This window comes from Elephas maximus, chromosome 12, assembly GCF_024166365.1.
Source record: "Elephas maximus indicus isolate mEleMax1 chromosome 12, mEleMax1 primary haplotype, whole genome shotgun sequence".
In the NCBI taxonomy this organism is placed as follows: domain Eukaryota; kingdom Metazoa; phylum Chordata; class Mammalia; order Proboscidea; family Elephantidae; genus Elephas; species Elephas maximus.
In genome coordinates, this window is record NC_064830.1 from 67173650 (window position 1) to 67201451 (window position 27802).

At 42.9% G+C, this 27802-nt stretch overlaps 1 protein-coding gene across 1 annotated transcript; it reads left to right on the plus strand.

The window, feature by feature from the left end:
• Positions 1 to 1367: 1367 nt before the first annotated feature.
• Positions 1368 to 27251, plus strand: HAPSTR1 (HUWE1 associated protein modifying stress responses). The gene is made up of 4 exons (XM_049903186.1): positions 1368 to 1787; positions 2383 to 2463; positions 12641 to 12916; positions 24893 to 27251. The coding sequence occupies exons 1-4, from the start codon at positions 1562 to 1564 to the stop codon at positions 25135 to 25137; spliced, it is 828 nt and encodes a 275-aa protein (XP_049759143.1). The 5' UTR covers positions 1368 to 1561; the 3' UTR covers positions 25138 to 27251.
• The last annotated feature ends 551 nt before the right edge of the window (positions 27252 to 27802 follow it).

Genomic DNA, 27802 nt, shown 5'->3' on the forward strand with positions numbered 1-27802 from the left:
TTTACGTGGCTGCCTCCTCTCCAGACCCTGGACACAAGGGAAGCCCCGGGCCGGGTAACCCTGCAGGCAGCCCCTCTCCCGACTCCCTGGGCACACAGCCAAGGTCAGGCGCGGAGGGAGCACGGTGACTGCGCAGAGCCGCCGTGGAGAAGCCCGTGCGGGGCTTCCCCCTGGAAGCCGGGCCTCCAGCTCCGCAGAGGCTGGCGCAGGACTCGGCGGGCGCACGTGGCCCGGGAGTGTGCTTTTCGGGACAGGTGCGGGGGCCGCCGCGTTCTCGCCTGGGCGTCCGGCACCCCGTTCCCTCTCGGGCTGATTTCCTGGGCCACCCGAGCGATGTAGGTCTGGTCAAGGGACAGGGACGGCAAGCTCGTGGGCGTAGGGTGCCGGGGAGCCCCCAGGAGTGGGCGCGGGCTTGGCGCACCGAGGCGCTCCCCGGCAGCGACCCCGGGGCGTGCTGGCGCGCAGAGCGGAAGAACTCGCTTGCCGCGCCCCTTGGAGGACGTGTTTTTTGAGCTCTGGGGCTCGATTTGTTCATATAAGAAATGGGACTGAAATAAACAGATGGGGAAGCGCTTTGCAAACTTGGATACAAGTTAGGGTTTTCGTTCACTTTCCCCTCGTCTCTGCTCCCTCTGGAGTAAGCAGCCGGCCCCACCTCCACTTGTACCCACAGCACGGTCGCAGCACCGCATACCGTGTACCCCGGGGCCTGGAAGCGCCAGAAAGGCCCCCGCGGGTGCGGTCGCTGGCAGGGTCACGTGACCCCCTCAGGCCCCCGGCTCAGGGGCAGAGAGCAAACGGGCATGCGCATCCCTTTATACATAGATTTTTTTTTTTTTTTTTTTTTTTTTTTCTTGGTCGGCTCGGACGCAACCACTGTCAGCTCCTCCCCCTGCACCCTCTTGATCCTTTTTGACGCTCACTTTAGTCCTCCCGCCCACTGGTTACGTCAGGCAGACAGACCCGTGAGCCAATCGCCGCGCTGTGTCCAGAGTCCGCTCGCGGAACCAATCGGATCAGACCAATGGGAGCCCTTGGATCGGGCGCGCCCCAGCGGGGCAGGGGAGCTGGGTCCGAGGGGGCGGTGCTTCTCCAGTCAGCATGTGGGCGGGGGAGGGCGGGGACCAGCAGCCGCAGAGGCGTCGACGGTGGTGGCGACGACGACGTTCTTCAGTCTTCGGGGTGGGCTCGGTTGCGCAGGCCGGGCTGCGCGGAGAGCTCGGCGGTCAGCGGCGGCGGCCCTAGCGAGGCCGCGGCGCCATGGGGGCACGGTAGAGGGGCGCCGGCCAGCCAGGCGAGGGGCGGCGGTCGTCCTGCCCGCGGCGACCTTCGGCGGGGTCCGGGGGTGGGGAGCTCCGGGGCGGGGGTCGTCCCGGGCTGCGCGGGGCCGTGGGGCGGGGCTCACAGGCCCTCGGGGTGCAGCTGGCCCGGGTCGCCGCGAGGAACCACCGCCGGCCGCTGGGCCCCGCCGCCGGGCCGCTTGACGACGACGCTCCCGCGGGGGCCCCGCCTGAGGAGGACGCGGCGGCGGCGGCGGCGAGGCCGCGGGAGGCCGCGGAGGATGGAGGAGCGGAAGGAGGAGGGCGAGGCCGAGATCCAGGAGCACGGGCCCGAGCACTGGTTCTCCAAGTGGGAGCGGCAGTGCCTGGCCGAGGCCGAGCAGGACGAGCAGCTGCCCCCCGAGTTGCAGGAGGAGGCGGCGGCCGCCGCGCAGCCCGAGCACAAGCAGCAGAAGCTGTGGCACCTCTTCCAGAACTCGGCCACCGCCGTGGCCCAGCTTTACAAAGGTGAGGCCGCGCCGCCATCTTGGCGCCGCCCGCCCGCCGCCCCCGCCGGCCCGGCCCGGCCCGGCCCGGACCCTCTGCGGCCGGCCCGGGGTCCCACCGCCTGCGCCGCCGCCCCGCCGCCCCTTCCCCACAAGATGGCGACGCGGGCGGAGAGGCCCTCGGGGACAGGGCGGGGGCGGCCCGGGCCCCACGGCCGGCCGCGGGGGGCTCCGATGAGCGGCCCCGGGGGGAGGCCGCCGGCTCCTCAGGCCGCGCTGCGGGTGCCCCCGGCTGGGAGGGGAGGAGCCCCCAGTCACAAAATGGCGAAGGGAGGTGGCGGGGCTGGCTCTATTGTGCCCCTTTGGCGGCCTCGGGGCGGGGACTGAGGCGGGGGCGCCTCCCCGCCCCCCAGCTCGGCCTCGGGCTGCGCCTCCGAGCCCCGCAGCCCGCCGTCCCCGCCGCCCCTACCCCTTCCTCAGGCCTGCACCGCCACTGGGGGACCCGAAACCTTGAACAAAATGGCGAAACCTAATATGGCCGTTCCGGAGTGACTGACGCCCAAGTAACACTTTTCTCTCTTTCTCTTTTTGTTTTGGTTTCTCGTTTTTCTTTACAGACCGAGTGTGTCAGCAGCCAGGACTTTCTCTCTGGGTCCCCTTCCAAAACGCAGCCACCGCCGTCACCAACCTCTACAAAGGTAAAGACAATCTTGCTGCAGTGCCGATCAAGGGGAAGGGCAGCCTGCGTCAGGGGTGATGTCCTGGGTTCTGTGTGTAAGGGCAACCCTTAACTGCCTCAGCCTACCCCGGAGTGTTTTGTGCTCTTAAATCTAGCCACGAACCCTAGTTCTAGCTAGATCGGGTGGTTCTCAGCTGGGGGCGGTTTTGCACCCTCTCCCCCCGGATATTCGGCAATGTCTGGGGACCGTTTTTTGGTTGTCACAACTGGGAGAGAGCTACTGTTGGCATCTAGTGGCAGAGGTCAGGGCTCCTGCTAAATATCCTGCAGTGCTCAGGACAGCCCCTTCCCCCAAACAAGAGTCCAATCCCAAATGTTAGTAGCGCCCAGTAGAAACTCTAAGCTGGAAGATTTGCTTCAAGTCGAAAGTTACCAGGGCCAGGGAACAGCAGCTTATGGTCTCGAGGGGGCGGAGGGCACTCGTAAGCACCTTATCGATAGATTTCTCGAGTATAGGCAACTTCAAGGGGGGACAGTTCAGTAGCATTTAAGTGCTTTCACAGCCGCCTAATTGGAGTAGTGTGTGGTTGTATTCACGTGCTGCTCTTCTAGCAACTTCATTGAATGTATCTTTTCAAAGCTGCCTTGTATCTGATTGTAAATTGCTGGCAGGAAATCTGTGACCAGAGTTTGAGTTGATGGGTTTGTGTTTTATGGTTGTTGTTTTTTGGAGTTAATTTTCTTTCGTCTCTAATGTTGCTTTTTAGTAACAATGGGTTTAGATTTTGTGCATTATGATTTTGAAGATTCAGAAATTGGGGTTTCGTTTTTTTCGGGGGACGGGTAGGGTTTGTGGAAAAAGGATTTGAATTGGACTGTTAATCTTAATAAAAATGTAATTAAATTAGGTGCTTTCTAATTTTTAAAAGCTGCTGGTTGACAGCAATGGAATTTTTTGTACTTCAAAAATATCAAAGTAGGTGAAATACTGGCTGTGGAGAGTCTGTTTGGTTCTCACATTTGTATTTTTGCATAAGAATGCAAATGATGGCAGTATTCTGTAGGAAAAATATTCCTTATTGTGAGATTTCTTGAATGGACTTTGTAGGTTTTGGGGAAGATAATTTGAAAACCATAAACTGAAACTGGTGAATATGAGTTAATTTTAGAGAACGAGGAACTAATAATCCAAGCCTTACTGAGAAAAAGGAAACAATTGAATGGGGTCCCAGTGGTCAACTTTGATTTTAATGTAGCTAGCTGTATTTCTTAAATTTTGACTACTGAGTAAGTTGCTTTAACGTTTGTCAGTCTGGAGGGTCTTGAGCATTCTCTTTGGAGTTGCTTTTGGTTTTGACAAGAAAGGGAGTTTTGAAATAATACGCGATTCAGCTTTTTTAAAATGTTTTTTGAAGTATGATTTTACATACAGTGAAAACCACCCTTTTAAGGTATATAGTTGAGTTTTGACTGTTAAGGTAATAGATTGTAATTTTCTTAAAAAATTTTCTCCTGTGCCTTTGTAGCCAATTCCCCCACCCTCCTTTGCCCCAGCCCCCAGCAACTAATGATCTGAGTTCTTTATATTCAGGTTTCCTTTTCTTATAATACCGTATAAACAGAACCATATGGTATGTAGCCTTTCCTGTCTGGCTTCTTCCACTTACAGTGCTTTTGAGCTTGATCCATTGAATTCACATTTCCCACATTAGTAGTGCAGTACCTTTTCATTGTTGAGTAGTATTTTGCTGTATGGGGTATCCTAGTTTGTCACTTAATGGAACAATTTTTTGTGTAAAGGTGAGGGCATGTATTTTTAGTGCCTTCCAAGTTCTTTGCTTAGGCCATATACAAATTAGAAGACCTTTTTACTGAAAACAAAACTGGTGCTGTTGTGCTTATGTTGTGTTTATTCTCTTAGGAATAAAGCTGGTACTTTTCTTTATGAGAAGATGAGTTCAGAAGTCAAACTTTGAAATCATCCTTAATTTGATACTAAGTTTGAAAGTTTTTATATCTTATTAGTCTTCATCTTTGAAATTCCAAAAACTTAATGATAGACGCTGAAATTAAAAAAAAAAAAAAAAAAAAAAACACCTGTCCTGGGATTATTGGAACTGCTGAATTGTTAGTCTAAACTAGTTGCATTTTGTATTCCTGTGACATGGAACTTACTGTTTTTATCTGATACCAGTGTTCAGAAGAGTAAATAACGGTCTGTAGATCCTCATGCACTTCTTTTTCTGGGTGTGGTCCATCAAGTTGATTCGGACTCATAGCGACCCTATAGGACAGAGTAGAACTGCCCCCATAGAGTTGCCAAGGAACCACCTGGTGGATTCGAACTGCCAAACTTTTGGTTAGCAGGCGAAGCACTTAACCGCTATGCCACCAGGGTTTCCGTGACCTTCAGTAGAACCAGTAAACTTGGCCAACGTACTGTCACAGGTGCGTGAGCGTTAAATAGAGGTTAATTGTAACTTAAGTCAGGTTGAGTATAGTTCTGTTTAAATATTTAATTTATGGAGTTGAGAAGTATTTGGGAGATCCCTTTAAGTGGGTAATATTCCTCTGTTTTGTGTAATTAAGCTCTTATCTGCAAGTAAAAAATGGCTTGTTTTGCTGCCTGTGGAATGTTAGGGCTCTTACCAGCTCTTCCCAAAACTTGCCACCTAGTAGAGGGCCCTGTCCAGCCCCTTTTGATTGCTTTTGGTTGAACATTCACTTTAGCTGGTTTGATTGGAATGTGGCTGGAAGGATTTGGAGTCACCACATTGTCTTAGTTATCTAGTGCTGCTATAACAAATACCACGAGTGGGTGGCTTTGGCAAACAAATTTACTCAAGTTTAGGGTGCTGGAACTCTGAATTCAGGGTACTGGCTCTAGGGGAAGGGCTGGAGGAAAGTCCTTGTCTCTTCTGCTTATGGGCAGTCTTCGTGTAGCTTGGCATGTCTCTTCTCCTTTCTCTCTCCTATCCCTTGCTTGTTTAATCTCGCTTGTATTTCAAAACAGATTGACTGAAAACACTCCAAACTAATTTTGTCTTGTTAACAGAACGAAGAACCCATTCTAATATGGTATCATAACCACAGGCATTGAGGTTAGGCTTTACAACACAAATTTTTGGAGACACAGTTCAGTCCACAGTATTCTACCCTTTGGCCCCCCCTGCCCCCCAAACTCATGTCCTTGTCATATGCAAAGCACATCCACATCATCCCAAAAGTCTTAAATCAACTCCAAGTTAAAAATCTCATCTTGTGAATTATCTAAATCAAATACGGGTGAGACTTTAGGTGCTTTCCATCCTGGGGCAAAATTCATCTTCATCTGTGAACCTGTGAAATCTAGACTACAGGTTATCTGTTTCTAAAGTACTGTGGTGGAACAGGCACAAGGTAGACATTTCCATTGCAGATGGGAGAAATTGGAGGGAAGGAAGGGATAACAGGCACCAAGCAAGTCCAAAACTCTGCAGAACAATTTATATTAGCTCTCAAGGCTTGAAAATAGTCTTCTGTTTTCTGAGACCTCATGGGCAGTGGTCATGCCCTGTGGATTCTGGGTGGTGGCCCCTTGGTCCTGGGCTTCAGCTTGGCCTTCCAGGCCCTCTGGGATGGCAGCTCTGCTCCCTTGGCTAGCCCGGCCCCATTCTCCTAGCCCATTTGAGTGGCGACCCTGCCTGGCCCCTGTGGGCCCCATTCTTCTGCCCCTTGGGCATGACCGGGCTTTCTCATTGAAGACAGAATTCAGTAAGATGGAGTGCACAATTTCTTCTCCAGACAGTAGGGTCAGGCTTTGGGATTCTTTTTTGAAAAGGGGAAGAAAATCTTGATTGCTGGTCATTGCTTCTACCTCGCTTTGATATTCCAAAGAGGGTGATATTTGTTCAGTGTTGAGTGGTGGTGTGTCCCTGGCTCAGTACGTTTTTGTACTGTACTTAAAGAAGGGTGAAAAGTTACTGAGATTGGTTTAATTTAGCCGGAGGTGATGCTTATTTGGGAAATACTTGACCAAACCTATTAATGTTTGCTTCGTAACCACCCCCTCCCCCACAATTTCCTTGGGTGACCAATTTCAATCTCTTTCCTTATACCTAATTTGGAAAGTGTTCTCCTTATCTCATGCAAAATTTCTTTATTCCTTGGAGCTAGTCGCTCAGTAGCGAGGTGGAGTAACGGGCTGTTGCCTTACTAGGCAGCCTCAGCTGTCAGCTCAAGGTGTGTGCTGGCGCCCTAGCTCTTGAGCAGCACCTTGTGTGCCAGTGCTTCCTAGTCACTTCCCATCACTTTTCTAATAGTTCTTTCTCAGTTGGAGTGTTTCTTTTCTTTGAGTTTTCTTTATGATAAGCTCTGTCTCCTTGCCTCCATGAGGCTTTACTTGTAGTCATGGTGAGAGCTTCTCTTGATAATGTTTGCATTAAGGATGTTTCTGGTTGTATCCTTGAACAGCATTTGCCCCAAGGCGTCTGTACTCTGGCATGACATGTTAGCAAAGGGCTAACATAGTAATGGTCCACAGTCCTGGAGCCTGCTGCAGATTGTTTGAGTGCGTGTCTTGGGTCTGTCACTTGTAGTGTAGGTCCTGAGCAAGGTATTGTAACCGTTGTGCTCCTTGGCTTTCTCAAATGTGGATGGGGATAAGTACCCACAAATAACAGAGGAAGCTCTTAGTATAGTGTCTAGCATGCAGTGAGTATTTGCTTAAATATTGATTGTGTTGGTGGTCAAATTTTAAGTTTTTCAGATGTTTCTGGCTATGGGCCAGAAGATGGGCTAAGACGAAAGGAAGTAATTCTAGTTTATTTTTCGGCTTCAAATTTTTTTTGGTATTGGAATAAGCTCTGTGGCGTGTGTACGTTCCTTCTCATCCTCTTTCCTTTCAAAAGGGTAAATGTAATTAGAGTTGACAGGTGAGAAAATTAGCATGGTGCCCTTTAAATCCTTATTTTTGAGACACTTCACGCCAGATCCCCTCCATGTAATACGTTGTCTCTCTTAAGTGTGGCCGTTTCAGATCTGTATGTAAACTGCAGGTCACCTGAACATTCTGAAAATTTGTGGGCCACGGGGCAGGTGGCTGATTTTTAAATAAATGGTCAGAAAAAGTATATTTTACCTGGGGACTAGATAGAGAATATTGGAATTTTCAACTCCTTTTAATTTGGCTTTCCAGAGCTGGTTTGTGACTTTTTGCCACAAGAACCTATTGGTGACCTTTCAGCCTTTGTTTGAAATACTTTAGTATGGATTAGAGTTAGAAATTCTAAAGCCTAAGTTTTATTCTTTTACGTACCACATCGTGAGGAACAGTAGCCTCAGTGGTTGCAGTTTGTAGATCCAGTCTGTAAGTTTTTATAGAAGGCATCCATTTTCTTAGGTATAACTTTTGTACAAAAGGATGTTTTGGCTGCAAATATCAGAAAACCTGAGTCGGGTTGGCTTCAGTGATGCGGACGTGTATTGGCTCCAGTGGGCAGGGCAGGCTCGAATTGGCTTCAGTGACTCAGGTTCTCTGGCTCTGCACTTCTCTCCACTCTTAGCTTGTGTGCGTGTATACACATGCTTGGTCCTCAGGCTTGTTTCGTTAGGTTCCCAGAAAGGCTTTTAGCTTACACCTGAGGGTCTTCTGCTGTTTAGAAGAGACCAGAAGCTGCTTTTCCAGGAGCTCCCAGCAAATGGCTTCTATAGTCTCTTGGCCAAAATTGGGTCATGTACCCTGAAGCCTAGTACCTACCTAGCCAGGTTATGTGATTATGGAGATTTGTTTAGGACTAAGCCCCATCTCCCACCCAGATGTGGCAGCAGATGTGGAGGGGGCTTCCCCCAGAGCGCATGGTTGGGCTCTCCGAACAAAAACTTGGGAATCCCTTTAGAAGGCGGACAAGGATTGGCTGCCAGTCAGGCAACAGTGACCACTATGATTCTCCCTGTTTCCTGGTCTTTGTTTTGTGTGCTAGGTGAAGATTAAATAAATGTATAAATAAATAGAAATAAATGCTTATTTTGGGTACTACTTTCTTATTTCTCAAAATAATTGGGCTAAAGGCTCAGATCTTTGTTTCTAATGAAACATTAGTGTTTTTCCCCAGTGGCAGACTTTAATTCTTAAGTTAAAATATTTTGTCGTCCTTAGTATATTCCTTAGGAGTTTTGACTTGATCTAGTAGCGTGAACTTAAGGTTTGTAGATCCACTAAGGAGATGGCTTCTTTATTGTTGAGGAGGAAACATGTTGTAGAAGAAACTCTCAACACTTTGGGTAAGGCCCTTTGAGCCTCTGTTCCTTGTTTTACGAAATAGGGATATCTGCTTAGGCTGACTCAGGAAGGGGTTTGTGTATATCAAAAAAAATTTTGATTGTGTGTGTCGTATAAGGAAGTTCTTCAACCCAGAAATCAGTATTGCCCCCTCTGTGTGGGAGAAATGGCAAAAGCAGTGCTTTCTGGATAAATCTTCAGCCTTCTAAAAGCTGTCATTTAATTTCAGCTACGTACATTAAAAAAAAAAAAAACTGTGACTGCCGTTATGAATCAGCTCGTTTTTTGAATAAGGAAATGAATGCGTGTGTGATTAAAGGTTAGATTGACGTTTTGATGCCCTTGGGGTTTGTCGCACCTTCAAGCTTATGGCCCTTTTCCCCAGTGGCTTTGGTGTGAGTAAAATAGTGTTGGACATAAGACTGGCCCAAAATTTATGTGCTGTTTTTCTGGGCCAGAGGCCCAAAGCTCACACTTAGAGAATTTTGGTATCAAGGTTCAGATGTGTTCAAAAGCAGCCTTTGGCTGAGAACTTTCAGGAGGCCGCCTTTGTAAGGGGATTACTATCCTACCGGACACTAAATTATCCTGGGGTTACAATAAACTGTAACCCAGTCACGTCTGAGATTCCCCAATAAGAGTGCAGGTCTTTCCTACTTAGTACGTTGGGGTTTTATTTCAACCGAGTAACTGTTTAAAGTTTGCAAACCTAAGGACTGTGTTTTAAGTGCATTAGCACGAACAGGAGACTTTCTATTTAGGGAAATACCTGAGGTTGCATTTACTTGGGTGTTAAAATAATTGGACTTGGCTTTCAGATTTGGAATATGAAGTTAATGGTACAAAACCGTGCTCTGTCCAGGCAGTGCAGAGGCATGTACCTGAAGACCTTAAACGTATCTGCTTTCCTCCACCTTTGCTCTTGTCTCTGTAAGAGTCTACATTGTTCACAACATGCCTAATTTTTAGTGTGTGCTCTTAGTCCGTCCTGATGTTGACTATTGACTAGGTCAGAGTTTTTGAGGTGAAATGACTGGTCAGCTGCATACGGGATTCACAACTAATTACATAATGGTCTTCCATCTAAACCAGGCCACTAGTGAATATTGAGTTTTCCAGTAATTGTTCAAATCTGTGATTAAAGCAAGCATCAGCTCCTCCTGCCTTGTGTCCTCAATCAAAACGAAATTAAGCTTAGCCATGCTCTTTCCTCTCAATATTTGACAGGATTGTCATTTTTTTATTAACCACCTTAAGTGACCCCTTCCCTTTGACTCTTCAGTTCTGTATCAAATTTAGCTTCTCTTTTTTACTGCCTATGGTTTGCAGGTTTACATTCCATGCCTGCTTCATCTTACTTTGCACTCACCTGGCCTGCTTCAGACTTGCTTTCTGTATCCCTTTCATGCTTTTTTTTTCCTCCATACTTCTAATTCTGGGCCTACCTTCATTTGACTTGTGAAAACTAAAATTTCTTCAAACTGTTTGGAAAGAGAAACCTTACAGTTATGAGCTTGATTAAAAGTTCTTTTAGATAGAGTAAAGCAAAAAAAAAACAAACCTGTTGCTGTTGAGTTGATTCCGACTCATGGCGACCCTATAGGACAGAGTTAGAACTGCCCCATAGAGTTTCCAAGGAGCGCCTAGTGGATTCATACTTGCTGACGTTTTGGTTAGCAATCATAGCTCTTAACCACCACATCACCAGGGTTTCCTTAGGTAGAGTACGTTTGTAAAAACCTAGTTGGTTCTAGGGTCATATGTTTACTGCTTCTCTTACTTGATACGAAAAGGTACTCCATGGGGTAGACTGAGGGCTTTTCTTAAAGTGTCTCCAGCTCTTTCAGAATCATTGAAAGTCTAGATACAGTTTTACAAGGTCAACATCTATCCTATCCACCCCCTTAAGGTTGGCTTAGGAGCTCTGGTGGCACAGCAGTTAAGAGCTTGGCTGCTAACTGAAAGGTTGACAGTTCAAACCTACCAGTCGCTCAGTGACTTTGCCATTATTCTAGTAGTGAGACACTGGAGAATTACTTCAATTCTGAGCTGCTTTTTATGTGTAAAATGAGAAGAGCCCACTTTCTCAAAGAGGCAATAGAGTTTAACTGAGATGTGAATGCACTCAAGAGTGTATGGCTATCACCGGTTCCAAATGTGTGTTGAGTTCTAGTCCTGGTCCTTTTTGTGTTAAAGTATTTTTAAGTGAAAAGATCTGCTCCATGGATAAGTTCTTCAGTGTTGCTTTCTAATCTTTAGAGATAAGGGCTGACCATCTGCGAAGGAGTAGGCCTGGTGTTGAAGTTCAGCTTGGGCAGCCCTCTTGCCCGCTTCCTTTTGTAAAGATGCAAATTAATTCAGTTTGGGGGATCTTCCGCTGTCTTGATTTCTTTCTGGGACACAACTCTGCATTTTTTGTTTGACTGTTGCTCTCTTCTCAAGCAGACAAGAAATTAAAAAATCAAAGCCAGGAAAAGTAAGAATGGAGTGATTCTTTGTGCTCCAGGATTGTTGCTTTTACAAAAGGTCCTAGGGATAAAGGAACTGTTCTTTAGTATCATTAGAGGTGGTACTGCTGATTTGCTGCTGGCATCGCAGTTCAGTTAAAAAAAATTGCCGTGACTTGAATTTTCAATTTTTTTTTTTTGGAACTAATTAAAACCTCTAAGGGACGGGGATCATTTCACTGAAAACTCAGGTTTAGTGCACAAACTGGCAGCTTTGAAGACTGGGAGGCCATGCTGGGAGACTTGAAGGCGAGGTCTGCTGGGAATGGTTATGAGTTATTGAAGACAGAACAAAGCAGAAAGAAAAAAATACCCAGGGAAACAACTGACGCCCTCTCAGTTCCCACGCCGCCTTTTGGTGTCAGGGTTTAGCAGTCAGTCAGAATTCATTTCCCTCTGTGATCTCTAAAATGTTTGCTGCCGCATTACAGGTGCTCCTGCATCTTGGTGCTGAACCTGTCAGTAGGAGTGCATCTCCAAGATGACATGGCACTTGAGGCTGGTGTGCTCTGAGTGGTGTGCAGTGTTAGTTAGCTGTTGAATGATAATGGTGGTCCTGCTTGGCTGGTGTCATCCTGAAAATTCACCCTATTTCTGAAGGAGATGAATATAGCTTAGTAGCTAAGAGTCATGGGCTTTGAAGTAAAATTCCAGCTCTTGCTGTATTTAGTGACGTTGGGGTAGTTACCTCGATTCCTCATCCGCAAGTACCTGTCTTAAGGTGGTAGTCTACTCATGTGACAGGAAGCCAAATCCACTGCTGTCGATCAGATTCCAACTCATAGTGACCCTGTAAGTCGGAGTAGAACTGCCCTGCAGGGTTTCCAAGGCTGTAATCTTTATGGAAGCAGACTGCCACATCTTTCTGCTGTGGAGCAGCTGGTGGGTTGGAACTGCGAGCCTCTTGGTCAGCTGAGTGCTTAACCAGTATGCAACCAGGGCTTCTAAACACTTAGTAATTTAGCCATTGTTACTACTACTGTTTAACTGAATTAGAAAAAAACTTGAAGTTCTGTTTGTATCATTTGAGGATTATTTATATTTCTGTTCTTGTTGTTAAAGCAAGTTATTTTAGGAAATAAAAAAAAAAAATAGCATTTTAAATTGATAGGTTGGCTAAAGCTAAGTAGTCCCTCTACTTCTGTTTGTTCAAAGATTACTTTTGGAAGGAGAGGGCAGAAGCTCCAGAACTACGCGATGTGTAAACCCTGACTTCAGAGCATTAAGTGTTATGTGTATGACATTTCCAACGTGACTGTGAAATACAGTTCAGTTTAATAGGTTACTGATAGACTTAAAGAACCGCATACTTCATTTTGATAAGTGATTATTCATTTTGATTAACTTGTTATATGGTGTTCTTTAAAAGAGATTACAGTATGGTGCTACTGATCATCATGTATGTTTTTTCTTTTTCTTTCTTTTCACAGAGAGCGTGGATACCCATCAGCGAAGTTTTGATATTGGCATTCAGATTGGCTATCAGCGACGCAATAAGGATGTGTTGGCTTGGGTTAAAAAACGCAGAAGAACTATACGTAGAGAAGATTTGATCAGCTTCCTGTGTGGGAAAGTTCCTCCACCACGAAACTCTAGAGCTCCCCCAAGACTGACTGTAGTGTCCCCTAACCGAGCTACTTCAACGGAAACTAGCTCATCTGTAGAGACTGATTTGCAACCCTTCCGGGAAGCCATAGCTCTGCATGGTAAAGCCGTTTAAACATATTTCTTTGGAAAAATGGTTAAGAGTGTGCCTGTGGACCCATTTTCACATTGAGGGTTAGGTCCAGACAAATTGTCTGTTTTTTGTCTATTACAGTAAACACTCACTCTAGAAATGTTTAAATAGAATGTAAGCAAAGAACTTATATGGGTACTTTTTTGGACTGTCAGCTAGCCCATCATAAATATTATGTTCTCAGAAAGTTAGTTTGAGCTTATTGGTGTTAAAATAACAATCTTTCTGCGACATTGATTAGAATTTATTGCTTTGCATTTATATATTGTACAATATATTGTACATGTTTTCTTTTTTGAGTTAAAACGGAAGTTCTTGTGTCTTAAGAATTCTGTTACATATATAATTGCTAGGAGAGCCTGGTCAGTGACCAGGCAAGGAAGGCTAGTTCTCATGGGAGCTCCCTCTGTCACCCTTAGTTATCTAGTGTGCCTGGGTGAGCGTTGATGACCCAAGTAGGAGGGGGTAGAAGTCAGAATTATCGACTTCCCTTGGGCCATCGTCCCTTAGGTTCTTCTTGCTTTGATAGTCTGGACTGTCAGAGGTATAGCCAGTAGACAGGCCTGTCATCATTTCTCCAGGTCAGACCTGTCCTAAAAAGGCATTCTAGGCTAAAGGGGGTGTAAATAAAACTGGAGCAGTGTGGGCATTGAAGTCAGACAAGTCTGTTGTCACTTGCTGCTGTCTAACACAGACTTCCAGAAAGCATTGGGAGCGTTACCTTCTGTGTGACTACATGTAGCACAGATGTATACATAAAACAACAGCAAAAGAAGACATGGTTGAAACCAAGAAGAAAACATGAATCTCTGAGTGACTAAGCAGGTAGAAGTAACTCTCTGAGTTAGGTCAAGAGTCCTATTCGGTTGTTTCTGGAGCATAGTGTGTAGATCATTAGCACAGAATAGGCTGTTAATGAAGATAGTGGGATGTGTACAAAGGGCTTCTGTATCATTGAAGCTTTAATGCTTATAAAATTCTTACTCTCTTGAGCAAACTTTGATTCTTTATCTCCCCACCCCGCCCCAATTTATTAGCTTATTTATGACAGTTAAAAATAGATAAAAAACTTACCACAAGAAAATTGTCTACGGTGTATGGATGCAGTTTCTAATACAGTGAAATACTTACGCCATCAGAGTTTTTGAAACTCAGGCAAAAGAAGAGGTTGATGTATTCCCATTGGATTACAACATTTCACCATCTCCCCTTAGCAATTCTTAGCAGTGTACATAGTTTGACAGATTAATTTTAGTTCATGGTAGTGTTTGATGTGTGGTTGTCTCTCCTGAAGCATCGTGATTTTCTTCCTTTATCATCTGTTGGATTTATGATTCATTCCGTACTTCTCTTAAAGTATCTTTTTCTGTGTTATACTTTAGAAGATAGTTTTAAGAAATATGAAAGTCATGTTTGTTACAAGATCTTACTGAAGTAGTGTACATAGTAAAAGGGCAAGCACCTCCCCCCCATAACTATCTCTTACCTCCCAGCCGCTGTTGCATTTTCTTAAATCGAATCTCTTCAACCTATGATTATTTTCTGAACTTTGCAGTTTTAGTGATGACATAGTTGTAGGGAAGGCACTATTTATAGTTTTGACTTATGTTTAACTGAGGGTTTTGGAAGGTTTAAGTATAAAGCTTTGTGTAGAAAAATAATCTTTCAGTGTATTTATAAAGTAGTACTAATCCAGAATATGTTGGATACTTAATGTACTGTTATTAGGGTTCGTACATCGAATTGATGTGGTTAGAACAGCGTTGTGGTGAAGTAATAGGACCCCTGGAGAGAGCCGTCAGAAACATTATTCCGGGAATTTCATGCTCTAGGGAGTTGACAGAACATCATTGTATTGGCGAGAATGCTAGTCTGATTTGTGTATTTAAGGAAAGTAATTTAAATAATTTCTAGTAATAGTCATTGTTAACTAAATAGCAACAACTATGTAACCAAGCGTTCTTGATTTTTTTTCTTGAGTAGTTTGTAGATTGAAGTGAAAACTGTTAAAATGATTTTTTAAAATTATATATGAAAACTTCTCACTTACGGTAAATATTATGCTAGAATTCAGTTTTGCACACCCATTTCCTTAGCCAAATCTCTGAAGTATATGTGAGGTTTCTAAACTGGAGGGAGAGTCTGAGTTAATGACTTTTTTGGAGTGTGAGGGGACATATGGAGGCCAACTTATTTGAGTGTAGAAAGTCAAATTGATTTTCTTTCATAGTCCTTCTCATATCCTACCGTTTTTATAAGAGAGGGCAATTTTCACCCCATAGATTTTTTCTTTTGCCTACTAAGCACCCACCTCCAATACTACATCTAATAAATGCATCTGCAGACATCTAAAAATAAGTTTTTTTTTAAAGAAAACTGACAGACTCTTGTGACAAAATGGGTAAGATACCTCTGGAGCCAAGTTTAGTGGGAGGGACTTAGATAAAACAGTGTCAGTCAAAGCTGTCTCAGTTAATGGTTCTCACACATCGACAAATGGTTATTGAGGCTGAAAGAATATAACCCAGTGCCTTGTCTTGGCCCCTTTGTCTTATTTTCTGTGTACTACTGAAGCTGTTCATTTGGGTATGAGACTCAGAAATCAAAGAAATACATAGCATGTGCTAAATTGATTTCTGCCCCAAGATGTTATCCTTGTCTAAGATAAGAGCATTATTCAACATCTATTGAGAGTTAATAATTGGCACCTAGGTTACGTAGGCAGGATATTTCAGATGGACAGTTGTGTGGTTCTCTGTCGGCCTTTCTGATTATTCCTCCTCTAGTCATTCTTCCTCTTCTAGAACTTTTCCTCTTGTTGGCTTCTTATCTTATGCAGCTTCAGCTTTGGTAACTTTTCCTCATGTTCTCTCACTGATGTAAATTAATTTACATTCCCCTTGATCCCAGCCTAGCTGTCTACTTCTGCATGTTTTTCTAGGGCCACCTCACTCTTAAATGTTCCCCTGTGTAAGCTGATTACTTCGAAATCTGCACCTCTAGCTTAGACCTTCCTTGATGGTTAAACATGTATGTCCCAGTGTTCTCTGGCAGACATCTCCACTAGGCTGTCCCATTTGTCTCAAAGACCAGGTCCAAACTGAATTAAACAACACAGTTTCCCCCGCTAATTAGACATTCAGCAGATGTGTATGTGGCAGACTCTATGCAGTCTCTGGGAATACATAAATGAAAAAAGGGTGCTTTCTTCTGTTAGGCAAACAGATATACTTGGGTGATTTATTCTAATGTAAGAGCATGGTATGTGGAAGATTTTCTGGGGCAGAAAGGGACATTTTACAATGCAGTCTGGCTACAGGTTCAGGGAAGGCTGTCTGGAAGAGCTGGGCTTGGGTGTTGGGACAATCTCTTTCCTTCACTTACTTTCCAGTTGTGAACTGGCCCAATCCCCAGTCTGTATTTTGGGGGACCACTGGTGGAGGAATCTTTCTGATCTTGTCATTTCATTGATTAAAAAAACTCAGACCTGCAAGGGGAGTTCAGAAGTCAGCATGACACTGCAAGTCTTTATGATCTGGCTGCATCATTGGGTTAGGTATCCTAGCCATGCTGTTTAAATGAATAGCTTCACACACTCTTACATGCTTTTCCCTTTGATCGTCTTTTAAGACTGATCAAATACCACTTCTGTGATGAACCTTTCTTCTGGTTCTTCCCATTCTCTAAGCCTTTCTTGAATTGGGCATCTATTCTCCCACTTGGATTTGTTTCTGTGGCTGTCCATTTCAATAGACGAGGGCTACATTAGGGCAGAGGCCTTGTCTTATTCCTGCTGGCTTTTCCAGAACCACGCAAGGAGCCTGGTCTAGGTGTGTTTTCAGCTTAGCTTAGAAGTGTGATGAGTGAATGAATATAAGGCAGTGGGGACAGCCGAGGACTAATGACCACAGTAAGGGTAGAATGTAACATGTGTACCTTCAGACTCCTTTTGTGAGACCAGAGGACCATATCCATTAGTGCTGCTCTTCTAATGCTACTTTGTGTCAGCACCATGCTAAGGAAAGTTCTTACTAACCTACCCTGGGTTATTGCCCTTTTACTGATGATGAAAGGCCAAGATGAAACAGCCTTGTGAGTAGTGGAGTAGACATTGCAGTTCTGTCTGGCTCCCAAATGCACACTTTAACCATTGTGTCTCTGTATCGGGTTTCTGGTCAAGGGTAGGGTGGGAAATGTCTCTAGGCTTATTGTGTATCTCTTTCTTGGCCTTTTGTCTGTAAGTGAATCTGGATGAATAGACTTGGAGATTAACGGTGTGTAACCTGCTGTAGTTTAGGTTCACTGTAGTGGGAAGACTATATAGCCTTTGGAATTTAAGACCTTGGTTTCTATCCAAGCCTTGCCATTCATTCCCTGTATGACCTTGGGTAAGGTGCTTAACCTCTTGAGTCAGTCTTTTTGCAAAGCAGTATGTTTAGTTTATAAGGTGATGTATTAAAATGAGAACCTACGCAAATTTCTTCCTTGTCACAACACTGTGTAAGTATTGTTTGCCTTGAGAAAAGAAGGAAGGACTTCTAGTTAGTTCTAGGTGCTATGAGTGGCATCTTTGGCTCTTGACAGCATTACTGTACCAATAGACCTGGAGCCCAGGATCCTGAGGTCCAGTGGCCAAAGGATACTTTGTCCACTCCCTCTTCAGTAAGGATAGCCTTTTCAATCACTGGTACGAGGGATGTTTGAAACCTGAATTATTAACTACCTACATAAGTTACTTGCTAAGATCTAGAGCTCGTTGCATGTTGACAAACCAGTGAAGTTGGTTTTCTTCCTACTGGCTGGAGAGAGAGATTCTAAGAGGCTGACTTTCTCAAGCTTAGTGCTGTCTGGAAAGCCTTAGATTGAAATTGGGTTTCCTTATTCTGAGTTTTGTTTGTCATCCTGGGGGTTAGGAGAAGAAGGATCCAGAGACAGAATGGTTGCTTCAGAGAGGGGGAGGATAGAGACCTGGATGGGTGAGGAAGCAGGATGCTAAATCAGACCTCATTCTTGGTTAACTTTATTCAAAGTCACGCTCTTTCATTTAAATCATCTCATATAGGGTGGTCTTTGTCTGTGTAGGTTGCTGGCTCTGATTCAGACTGTCCCATAAAAATCAGAGACACTTGGTGTTAGTTCCAGAAATGACGTGGTGACGTTTATTGTTGTTAAAATATACATAACGCATTTGTCAATTCGACGTTTTTCAGGTGTAAAGTTCAGTGCTGTCCATTACATTAATCGTGTGGGGCAGCCACCACCATATGTGATGGCATTCTTAGAACTCACCCCACTGGGAATGGGTTATCATCGTGTAGTTAGTTGTACATCTCTAACGTGCACTGTCATCATACTAGGCAGTGATGGGGAACCATTTCCATAGTTAGTTTTTGGCTTTAAGAGATCACCTTCCCTGATTGTAACTTCTTATATTTAGAACAAGTTTAAAAGATGGTGGGGTGGGTACTGCATTCACTAGCCTAAGTGCTCAGGGGGACTTAGGCAAACATAGGCACCCCAGCCTTTAATATGACACTGGAGAAATTTTAAAACAAAAGTAAAGAAACAAATACAAGTTTTTTTTCTTAAAGGAAGTACTTTGAGTTAAAAAGAAAAAAACAGCGGCTTCTTATTAGACTGTTGAAGCCCAGAGTCTTTTTGGTTTGAAAACCCTGTGTTTTGTTTGTAGATGTGGTGTTATGAGTTCTCATTTCTACAGTTAAAATCAGAAGAGGTGGTCATATTAAAACAAAGTGTATATTGTCATTCCTTTCACTCAGCTTTTACTGAACACAGTGAATACCAAGGCAGTTTTTTAGGGTAGGTGATTCAAAGATGGATGAAGTAGTCTTAAGGAGTGTCTAGCCTAGTAATATCGTATAACAGTTTCAAGTATAATAAACCCAGGCATTCGAGTTGGGGCACAGTGCCATTGCATTAGGAGTTAATAGGTTCTGTGTGTGGCTTCTTTTGTTGCCCAACAAAATCTTTCTGTGGGCTACATGGGGACTTTTATTCTCTTAAATCATTAAGTTGCTTGACAGATTTCTTAGATTTGGAGAAAACGGGTGTAGGTCCTTAAAAAAAAAATAAAGTCAATTGAAATCAGATTCAGGGGCATGCGATAAGAATTTTTACCTGAATAAAAGGTAAGACATATTCATAATTTGTCATACCCAAAGCGTAAAACCTGGTACCTTCCTCGTAGAATTTATGGAAAGCTGTGATTCTAGGCATCCTGAACCTGTAGGATTTTCTTTCTCCTCAGAATATAGGTTTTTGTAGCTTTGTTTTTCTTCTGTCAAAGCATTCTATGGCCTGAGTGTGCCAGGGTGATAGGGAAGGGAAGTTAGTAGACTTCAGGGAGAAGGAATCTTTACTAGTTTGACCCTAGGCAGTTGAGATTTAGTAAATTTAAGAATAAATGAAATATTTGTGCTTGCTTCTCTCTCCCCTTTCCTACCAGTCTTCTACCCCTTCTATCAATGTAGCTAAATATTTAGAAGCATAAACCCTGAAGGATGGTTAGGTTCTTAAGCATTTTTAAATTAAACTGATGGTATAATATAAAAGAAATTCCTTAAAGTTTTCTGTTGCGGAGGGCTAATTAGAACTGACCTATGGGTGATTTATGTCCATTCACCTTCAAACTCCCTTTTCGCCTCTTGAGGAAATCCACACTAGCACGGTGTCTGGAAAATAGTAGATTCTTAAAAAATGCTTGTTAAATATTGCAGTCTGCATCTTCCTGAAAGAACACAACTGTGATAGTGTTTAACAGTAAAATGTATTTAAAAAACTTATTTGAAAATTAAGATGTAAGAGATTAATGCACCAAAGCAGTCTCTTTCTTAATTGCTTAAAATTGATTATTCCAAAGAGTCATCTTTAATAAATTTCCTCGGAAGGTTGGAATTTCCAAATTTTGCCCTGTGTTCAAACCAGCCTTTACGAAACTAGAACCATAAGGCAACTAAGATAGCATTAAAAACTTAGATGAAAAGTTGGCACTTTCTGTATAATACCCAGTGCCGTCGAGACGTAGGTATTAGCTACTGACATTTTTGGAGGGTAGGACTTAACTAAAGCTGCCAACGTCAATGATACAAAATTGTCTTGAACCTAGAATACTGTCGTCTTGGACTTTTTTCTTCACTGAGGTGAAAATAGGGGTCATGCAGCCCTGCCTCAAAGCCAGCTTACTCACCTAGCACCTATTTAGTAATTCATTGTCAGTTATGAATCACTTTTATATCTGGGTTTGATTTTTTTCACTAGTTTTCTGATTTATAAATACTAATTTCTTGAAATATTTCAGAAGAGCAAGAAAATCAGCATCTTGTTATCCCACTACACAGCGATAATCACAGTTAAATGTTTGGTGCATTTTCTTCCAGTCTTTTTTTCAATGTATAAATACAAAGTTATTTCATAGTTGAGATCATACTACATATATATGGTACTGTATCTTGCCTTCTTTTTTTTTCTTTTTATTTTGACGTCGTGAGCATTTTTCCCATGGCATTAAAAACTGTCTTTGAAAAACAAAGCATTTTGGGCTGTCAGCATAACTGAAAATGTTTTCTTGGTTTGATGACATGTATCTTTGTAATTGGTTTGATTTAGTGTGCTTTTACTTCAATAAAAATTCAGTATTACAATTTACAGATCGGGGTGGGGAGTGGTATCTACTTCAAAAGACCACAGTCTTCCTAGTAGAATTTCTTTAAAATGAGTTCCCGGTACATTTAAAACACTACATTTAAAGCACTACATTTACACACGAATGCTTGGCTTATCACATCCAAACAGCTTTGTGCACAGGGAGTGCCATACATATAAATAGTGCAATTCATTTCAGATGCCACAAATGCCAGTTTCCTAGGGCTCTGGTCAGGCTGTTAATCACTTTATTGAAGTGGTGGGGATTTCAAATCCCCTATCTACGGAGGAGGCGAGAAAACTGGTGGAGCAGATCTGCAGAGGACCAACAGTGCCTTTTCCCGGGGCTAGCCCTCTTCTCTGCTGGGGCTTAAGGGATGGGAACAAGTAAGAGCTTGGGTGCAGCCTCTGGGCACCTGGCTGCTGAGCTGAGGAAGTAAGATGGACTGGCTCTGAATTTGTTCTTCCTGTGCCTGTGTGTGACCTATGTGTTGGGAAACTGGAATTAAATGTAATTAATTCTGAAAACAGGATTTGCTTTCTACCCTAAGCATGAACTTGGTGATAGCTATGTGCTCCTTTTGACAATTTCATTACCATGTAACTTGGATTCCTTTAACCTGGACTGTAAATTTGTTTTAGCTCCAGTGGGAGTTTTCTTTGCAAGTTTGATTAAATCATCCTAATCTTTTTTTTTTTTTTTCCTCCTCCCACTGCTACACTAAGAATCATTTAAATGGATGCAGAAACTTTAAAGCTGATAAGTTTATCTTGTATTAAGCAATGGAGACTTTTCTGTCTAATACTACTTGTTCTACTGCCTTTGTCAATTGAAACTCCCATAGCCCTTTCAAAAAAGTGTGTTTTGGTAGAAACTAAGTTGTATGCTCTTTACACGTATGACTTAGTTTTTTCGTTCTGAAGCATGCTTAGATTTTCTGTACTTGTATAGTCATGTTCATGTGGTGTAGCTAAGGTTTCCTAAAGCATCTTCTAGTAAGCTGTTAATTGGTTTATGAAATAAAATTTGGGCTGTTCAAAATATATATATATTTTGGTTGTTAATGTTAATTTTTTGACATTTTTTGCAAAGACTTTGGGGAAGATAGCAAACTTTGAAAAGAGTTCATTGCTATGAGAGCAGATAAATAGGTAATGTTGCACATTGAGATCTTAATTTAGCTGTCAAATTAAACCCCAAGTCATATACCCAACAGAAAAGGTTATGATTTTTCAGAACTTAATGCTGGATTTTGCAGTTGACTACATGAATGTTCACTATCTTCTTTTTCATGGCAAAGAGTTAATTGGAATAGTAAGAAACCTTTGAAGTGCCTAGACCACTTGGAGTGTTTTATGATCCGTGGGTATTTGTCTTAGGTGGTGTGCATAGTGCCACGGAATTTCCGCCTTACCACGAAGGGCATTGTTTGAGTTCTCGTTGTGATCTCAAGCGATAAGGGGGTCCTGAACTTATTTACTGAAGTAGGCCAGTTTATTGCTGAATGCCAGAGTTTTGCAGTATAATTCTTTCAGAGCCTCCCACTGTATGAATCAAGTACCAAAGGTTCTGATTAAAGTATGTGGACACCTTTTAGTATGTCATGGGTTTCAAGATTAGGAAAAAAGGAAGGCATGGCTAAAAGTGTCCTTGGAATCCTGGAGAACTTAAAAAAGAAAACTATTTGGGAATAATAAAATTTTAAGCTTGATGGTAATGATTGAAGTGAAGTGAGCTGCCTGGGTTTATTTCAAGGGGTTGGAGAGTGCCTAAGCAGCAGCAGCAGCAGCTAAGCTTTGGATTTCAAAATGGGAGGTAGGACTTGGGAGCATTTTTACCCGGAGAATTCAATGAATGTTACATGCCAGGCACTGTGTTCAGTTCGTTAGATAGAGATGTAAAGACACTGTTTATAGGACGAGACAGATGATTGTAACACGCTATTATAAAATTGGCCCGAGATGATAATTCTCCATCCTGGTTTCCAAACCTGTGTGGGCTGGGGAAGAAGCAGCTAGGTTCCCTTTTGAAAGTGTTAAGTTTGAACAGAGTTGAATTGGCAGCTTGAAATGCGGATGGGTCCCTGAGCTCAGGAGAGCTGTCTGCCCCTGTGGTACAGAATTGGGAAATACTGATGCTTAGGAGTAAGATAAGGAGTCGAGGAGATCACTTTGGGGGACACCATCCTGTCAGGGCCAGAAGAGAAGCCCACAAAGGCGACTGAGGATGGAGCTGGCAGGCTGAGGAGCAGGAACGCGCAGAGAGTTTCAAGCAGGCCATGAGAGAAGGCAGCTCTAAGAGACTGAGAAGGAGGTAGAAATGTTAGAGGACTGGTGCTGGAGGAGATAGTGGGCCGAAGGAAGGGAGGAGCGAAGGGCCTGCCAGCAGGAAGGAGCTACAGTCATTTGATGTTGGTAGTGCCTGATGCACCTGACGCATGTGTTACTGGTGTGAGTCAAGAGGGCAGGAGAGGAGGGCAGCCAGTCAAGAGCCATTGACCCTGAAGTTAGTTCTTGCTAAAATAATTTAGGCCTTAAGAGGGAGCCGCATAACAAACTGATAAGGATATAGATTCTACTTGAGTTTCAGTCCCACCTAGTTGACTAGTTGTGTGACCTTGGGTAGACTGTTAACCTTTTAAGTTTGATTTCTCGTCTGCAAAATGGAGTGTCACAGGTTTGTTTTGAAGATTAAAAAGTACTTCCTGTAGTGCCTGACACAGAGTACTCCAGTGTTGGTGCTTTTATTGTTATTTTGTATAGGTGCTAGCTTGCAAAGGTTTAGAGGTAACAATGGGCAAGATCAGATTGTATTAGTTTCCTCTGGCCACCAGTAGAAGGGAGGAGGATGTGTGTGTCCCCTGCAGGGAGAGCAGTAAGAGGTTGACTGGATTAATTTAGAAGATTAACGAGTACCTGGAATCTGGAGTTCAGAGTGCAGTTTAGAAGAGAGGTGTGAGCTAGAGAGCATCATGAGCATGTAGGAGGTGGCTGAGGCCAGGGGTTTGAGAATGTTGTCCACAGAGTATTTGTAGAATGAGAACATCGTCAAAGGAAATTTACGTAGGTTTGATGTGGTAGGAAGCACAGTCCTTTTTCTGGTTAATATTTAAACCACATATTTGCAGAGTACAAAATTAGAGCATTTTAAACAAATGGGCCCCTACCAAATCAAGCTTCTAAACTTTAAAATCTAAGACATAAATCCTGTTCTTCAGAAACATTGATTATACTAGATCATGTTATATAAATTTATTCAAGCACTAACAGAAATCCTGTGTGAGGTTAAAGTGTTGTCAGGGAAAATTGATAAGGAGAGAAATCCCCTGTCAGTGAAGTTAGGTCTTTTAATGCTATAGCTTTATATTTTCCAGCCTGACTCATACCTTTCACAGGTTTAAGGTAATCCTGAATACACAGGAGTGGAGCTTAGGTTGGACACTTTCTTTAACTGTTGAAGAGTCCAAGGAATGAGTGCTGGGTATGCACTGGATTTAATGATTTTTAAACCCTGAAAGTGAAGCAACAGTATTTTTTATACTACTCTTGCCCTCTCCCCTTCTCTCAAGGATTATATATAGACAACTTTGAGTTAGGTTGTGCTAGGACTTGCCTACCAAGGACATCCAGTCCAGACCTGTGATCATATAGCCCAGTTTGTCAAGGGCAGGCCCACTTTGCACCTGTTGTCCTAGCATATTTTTTGGGGGGGGTGGGTGGGTGACTTTTAAATACAGGCATTTATTTTCTCACAGTCCTGGGGGCTAACAGTGTCCTGGCATAATTTTTAACCATCCCCTTTTTGGGCTCAGTAGTGTACCATTTTGCTTGATGAAATTATATGGTCACCTTATCTAGAAGGATCATCGGGATAAGCCTAATCAAGCCTGGAAATGATTGCTTGCCCCCCTACACACACGTACACACACATACACAGAGGGAACTCCTAGAATGGTGACTGGATGACCAAAATGTTCTGTTTAAAGCAAGCACTTCATGTCTTCATAAATTGCATACAGTCCCTACCAAATAGAGTAGAAGGGAGAATTTTATTGTAGCTACCGTTATGGTAAATATTGGTAATATTGCCAATAGAATATCTCCTATGTCAAGACCAGATGATCGGTTTTACAGAATAAAACTTGACTGCTCCCTGGTGACCCCTTATAAGGAGAATAGGCAGACATCTTCCGACACTATTAACGACATGGAAAGTAAAGTGGGTTGCTTTCAAAAGGGTTAAATAATCGAGCAACTCTAAAACCTTTTTTCTTCTTCCTAGGTCTTAGTGGTGCAATGGCTAGTATAAGCGTGCGTTCGAGTACCCCAGGCTCTCCTACACATGTAAGCAGTGGATCGAATGCTAGTCGAAGGAGAAATGGACTCCATGATGTCGATTTGAACACTTTCATATCAGAAGAAATGGCACTCCACTTGGACAATGGTGGAACTAGAAAGCGTACCTCAGCCCAGTGTGGCGATGTCATTACAGACTCACCAACCCATAAACGCAACAGAATGATCTAAACTGCAAACATTTTCACACCCACCATGCTGCTTGAAAGCCACTTGATCCTCAACATATACTATTATTGCAAAGGAAACATGAGGCCATCTTCCCTTGTTCACTGTTTAAGACAAGTGAATTCTATAGTGGTTGCCATAAAAGGAAGTTCTAGGTATTTACGGTAGATGCCTCTTGTAACTATGGCTTTCTTAAAACTATAATCCTAGCAGAGGACATCAGATATTGTGTAGTCGTTAGCAAGATCATCATAGGCAAACATATATCCGTTCCAAGGCTAAAAGTGACCTTAACTGTATTTATTCTCAAAGGGAAAGGAAATATCAGATGTTTATTTGGTTATAGAATGCTTTTTTTTTTTTGTCCTTCATTTCCTGCTGTGTTGAGTATTTTGCTTCAACAGTATTGCCAGTCTCCTAAAATTGTCTAAAAACACGATTTGGCTTCCTTGTCAAATCTGCAGGCTTCCATTTTTGCAACAGCACTGTACCACGCACCTGGTTTCTATAGAATAACAGCGTGCGACTTCTCATTATTGGACTGTTCCCCTGTTTTTAGTTTTCAAAGCAGTTTCTAATTCTGGTGATTGTGTGATGTAAAGAGGTGCTATGATGGTCATGCAATTAATATTGAATCAATACACAGAACTCTATTGGATTCACTTTGTGTGTGTTAGTGCTCTGAAAATAGCAATATTATTAAACTGCCCCCTGATTAACCCTGTAGGCTTAAAATACTCAGTTTTAAGACAACTGCTTTCCATCGTTATGGTAAGTGTAAACGTGTAGACTGCATTCAAGGCGACCTAGAGAGGTCGTTTACGCACTTTGAGAATGGGCTTCCTTTTGGGTTCAGTATTAGTGAGAGGGGGATGATGGTGTGGGGTAGTCGTAGAGTCTTTTGTGTCCTGTTTAATCTTTTTCACGAATGCCCGACTTTGTGCAGTTTCCACTGGAATGGGCGGAAGATAAAGGTCTGTTTTATCTACTAATAACGTGATCACAACTTAAATAGCAAAACTCCATTCTCCTCATCCCTCCAGTTCCTCTCCTTAAAAGTACAGTGTGGAATCTCATTCTGGAAGAGATGGCATCGCATGGAGGTTCTCTAAATGTTAGGTAGACCTACATAAAAGTTCCTCAGTGGATTCCTCTTTTGAGTAAATATAAGACCTCTTGTAGCTGCGATGTTCTAGAGCATGTTTCATCTTCATTTTTAATATCTTGAACTGAATGATAGTCTTCTGTAGACGAAGAACTGACGGCAGCCTGCCAGGTACTGTAATTTATTCTATTCTATTATATATCACGTAGGACAGTGAAAATGTTTCCTTGCAAACTAGTAGTCTGGTATCAGTTATTTCCTATTTTTAATCTTTAAAAGACCATTGCAAATCAGTGTAAGGGTTTTTTCAGTAATTACTCACAGCACTTTGTTAAAGTTTGCGATATCTTCAACTGTTTACTGGTATCCTTCTGTGAAGAAACTTTGCTAAGTTAACCATAATGTTCATTGACTGGGGTGGGATATGAATGGGATGTTAGAAATGTGTGGATTGAAGTTCTGTATTCATTATAGATATAGCCCTTATTTAAAAAAGTGAATTCCATACTAAAACTAGGGGTGTGAGGTATTTCTAAATTTTTGCAAAAGTGGGTCATTTTGTTTGTGTGAATATCATAGCAGGAAGAATTACAGCAGTCTGTTATATTTGACCTGAAAGGGGCAAGTTTGTGTACTGTGAATACTTTCAGTCTTCCCTTTGGAATATACCAAGAAATGCATTTGGAGTTATCTTTGTTTTTCTCCTGTAAAATTAGATTCTGGTTAGTGGTTTGAGGCACTGCTTATGAGTGGCCAGAGTTCCTATTCATAAAGGCTGTTGAAATCCAGAACACATTTAATCTCCCCTTTATGCCTTGGTTCAAGTTGAATACCAATTTTTTTGTTTTTGTTTAAATTGGTGCTCTGAAGCTTCTTAGTACCCTTTACTCTCAATTGTCAAATTTTGATAAAACGTGTGCCATTTTCTTTGGTAAGAGAAAGCCGGTCTTAATGTCTGCCAGAACACAGTTTATATGCCTTATTGGCTCCATTAAACTTTTAAAAAACTTTAGCATTTGTTAATTTTTTCCATTGCATTTACTCTCAAATGCTATTTGTCACCTCTCTCCCACCCTTAACTTACTCCCCCTTCTCTATCCCATTGCTCTCTCATGTGCCCCTCAAGCACAGAATCACGAGCAGAAGAGGAAATGACTTCTCTTATGAAGCCTTAGGTCTGATAGGTGGACTTTTGAAGCCTTCCTTGTGCCAGCTTAACAAATCATGGAAGATTGCTTATTTGTGTGGTACTTTTTAAAGAACTTGGACATTTTCAGTGTCTTGAGAACAGAGTAGGCTGAATTTTAACACTTCTTAACAGTTTGAGGGGCAGAACCTCTCTTCATAAACATCATAAAAAAAATAGCATACCGCATTTGCTCTGTTCTTTTTGACCTGACTTGGCATGATTGGGTTCAGTACATCTTAGACTGCAGCTTTCTGAGCATGGCTGAAGTATTAAAAACTCAATTATTATGTTTATAGAGCAAAAGTAATGGAAAACATTTGGCTGGATAAAGACCTGCAGTCAGATTCTTCAATGTGGTTTACTCAACTGGAGTA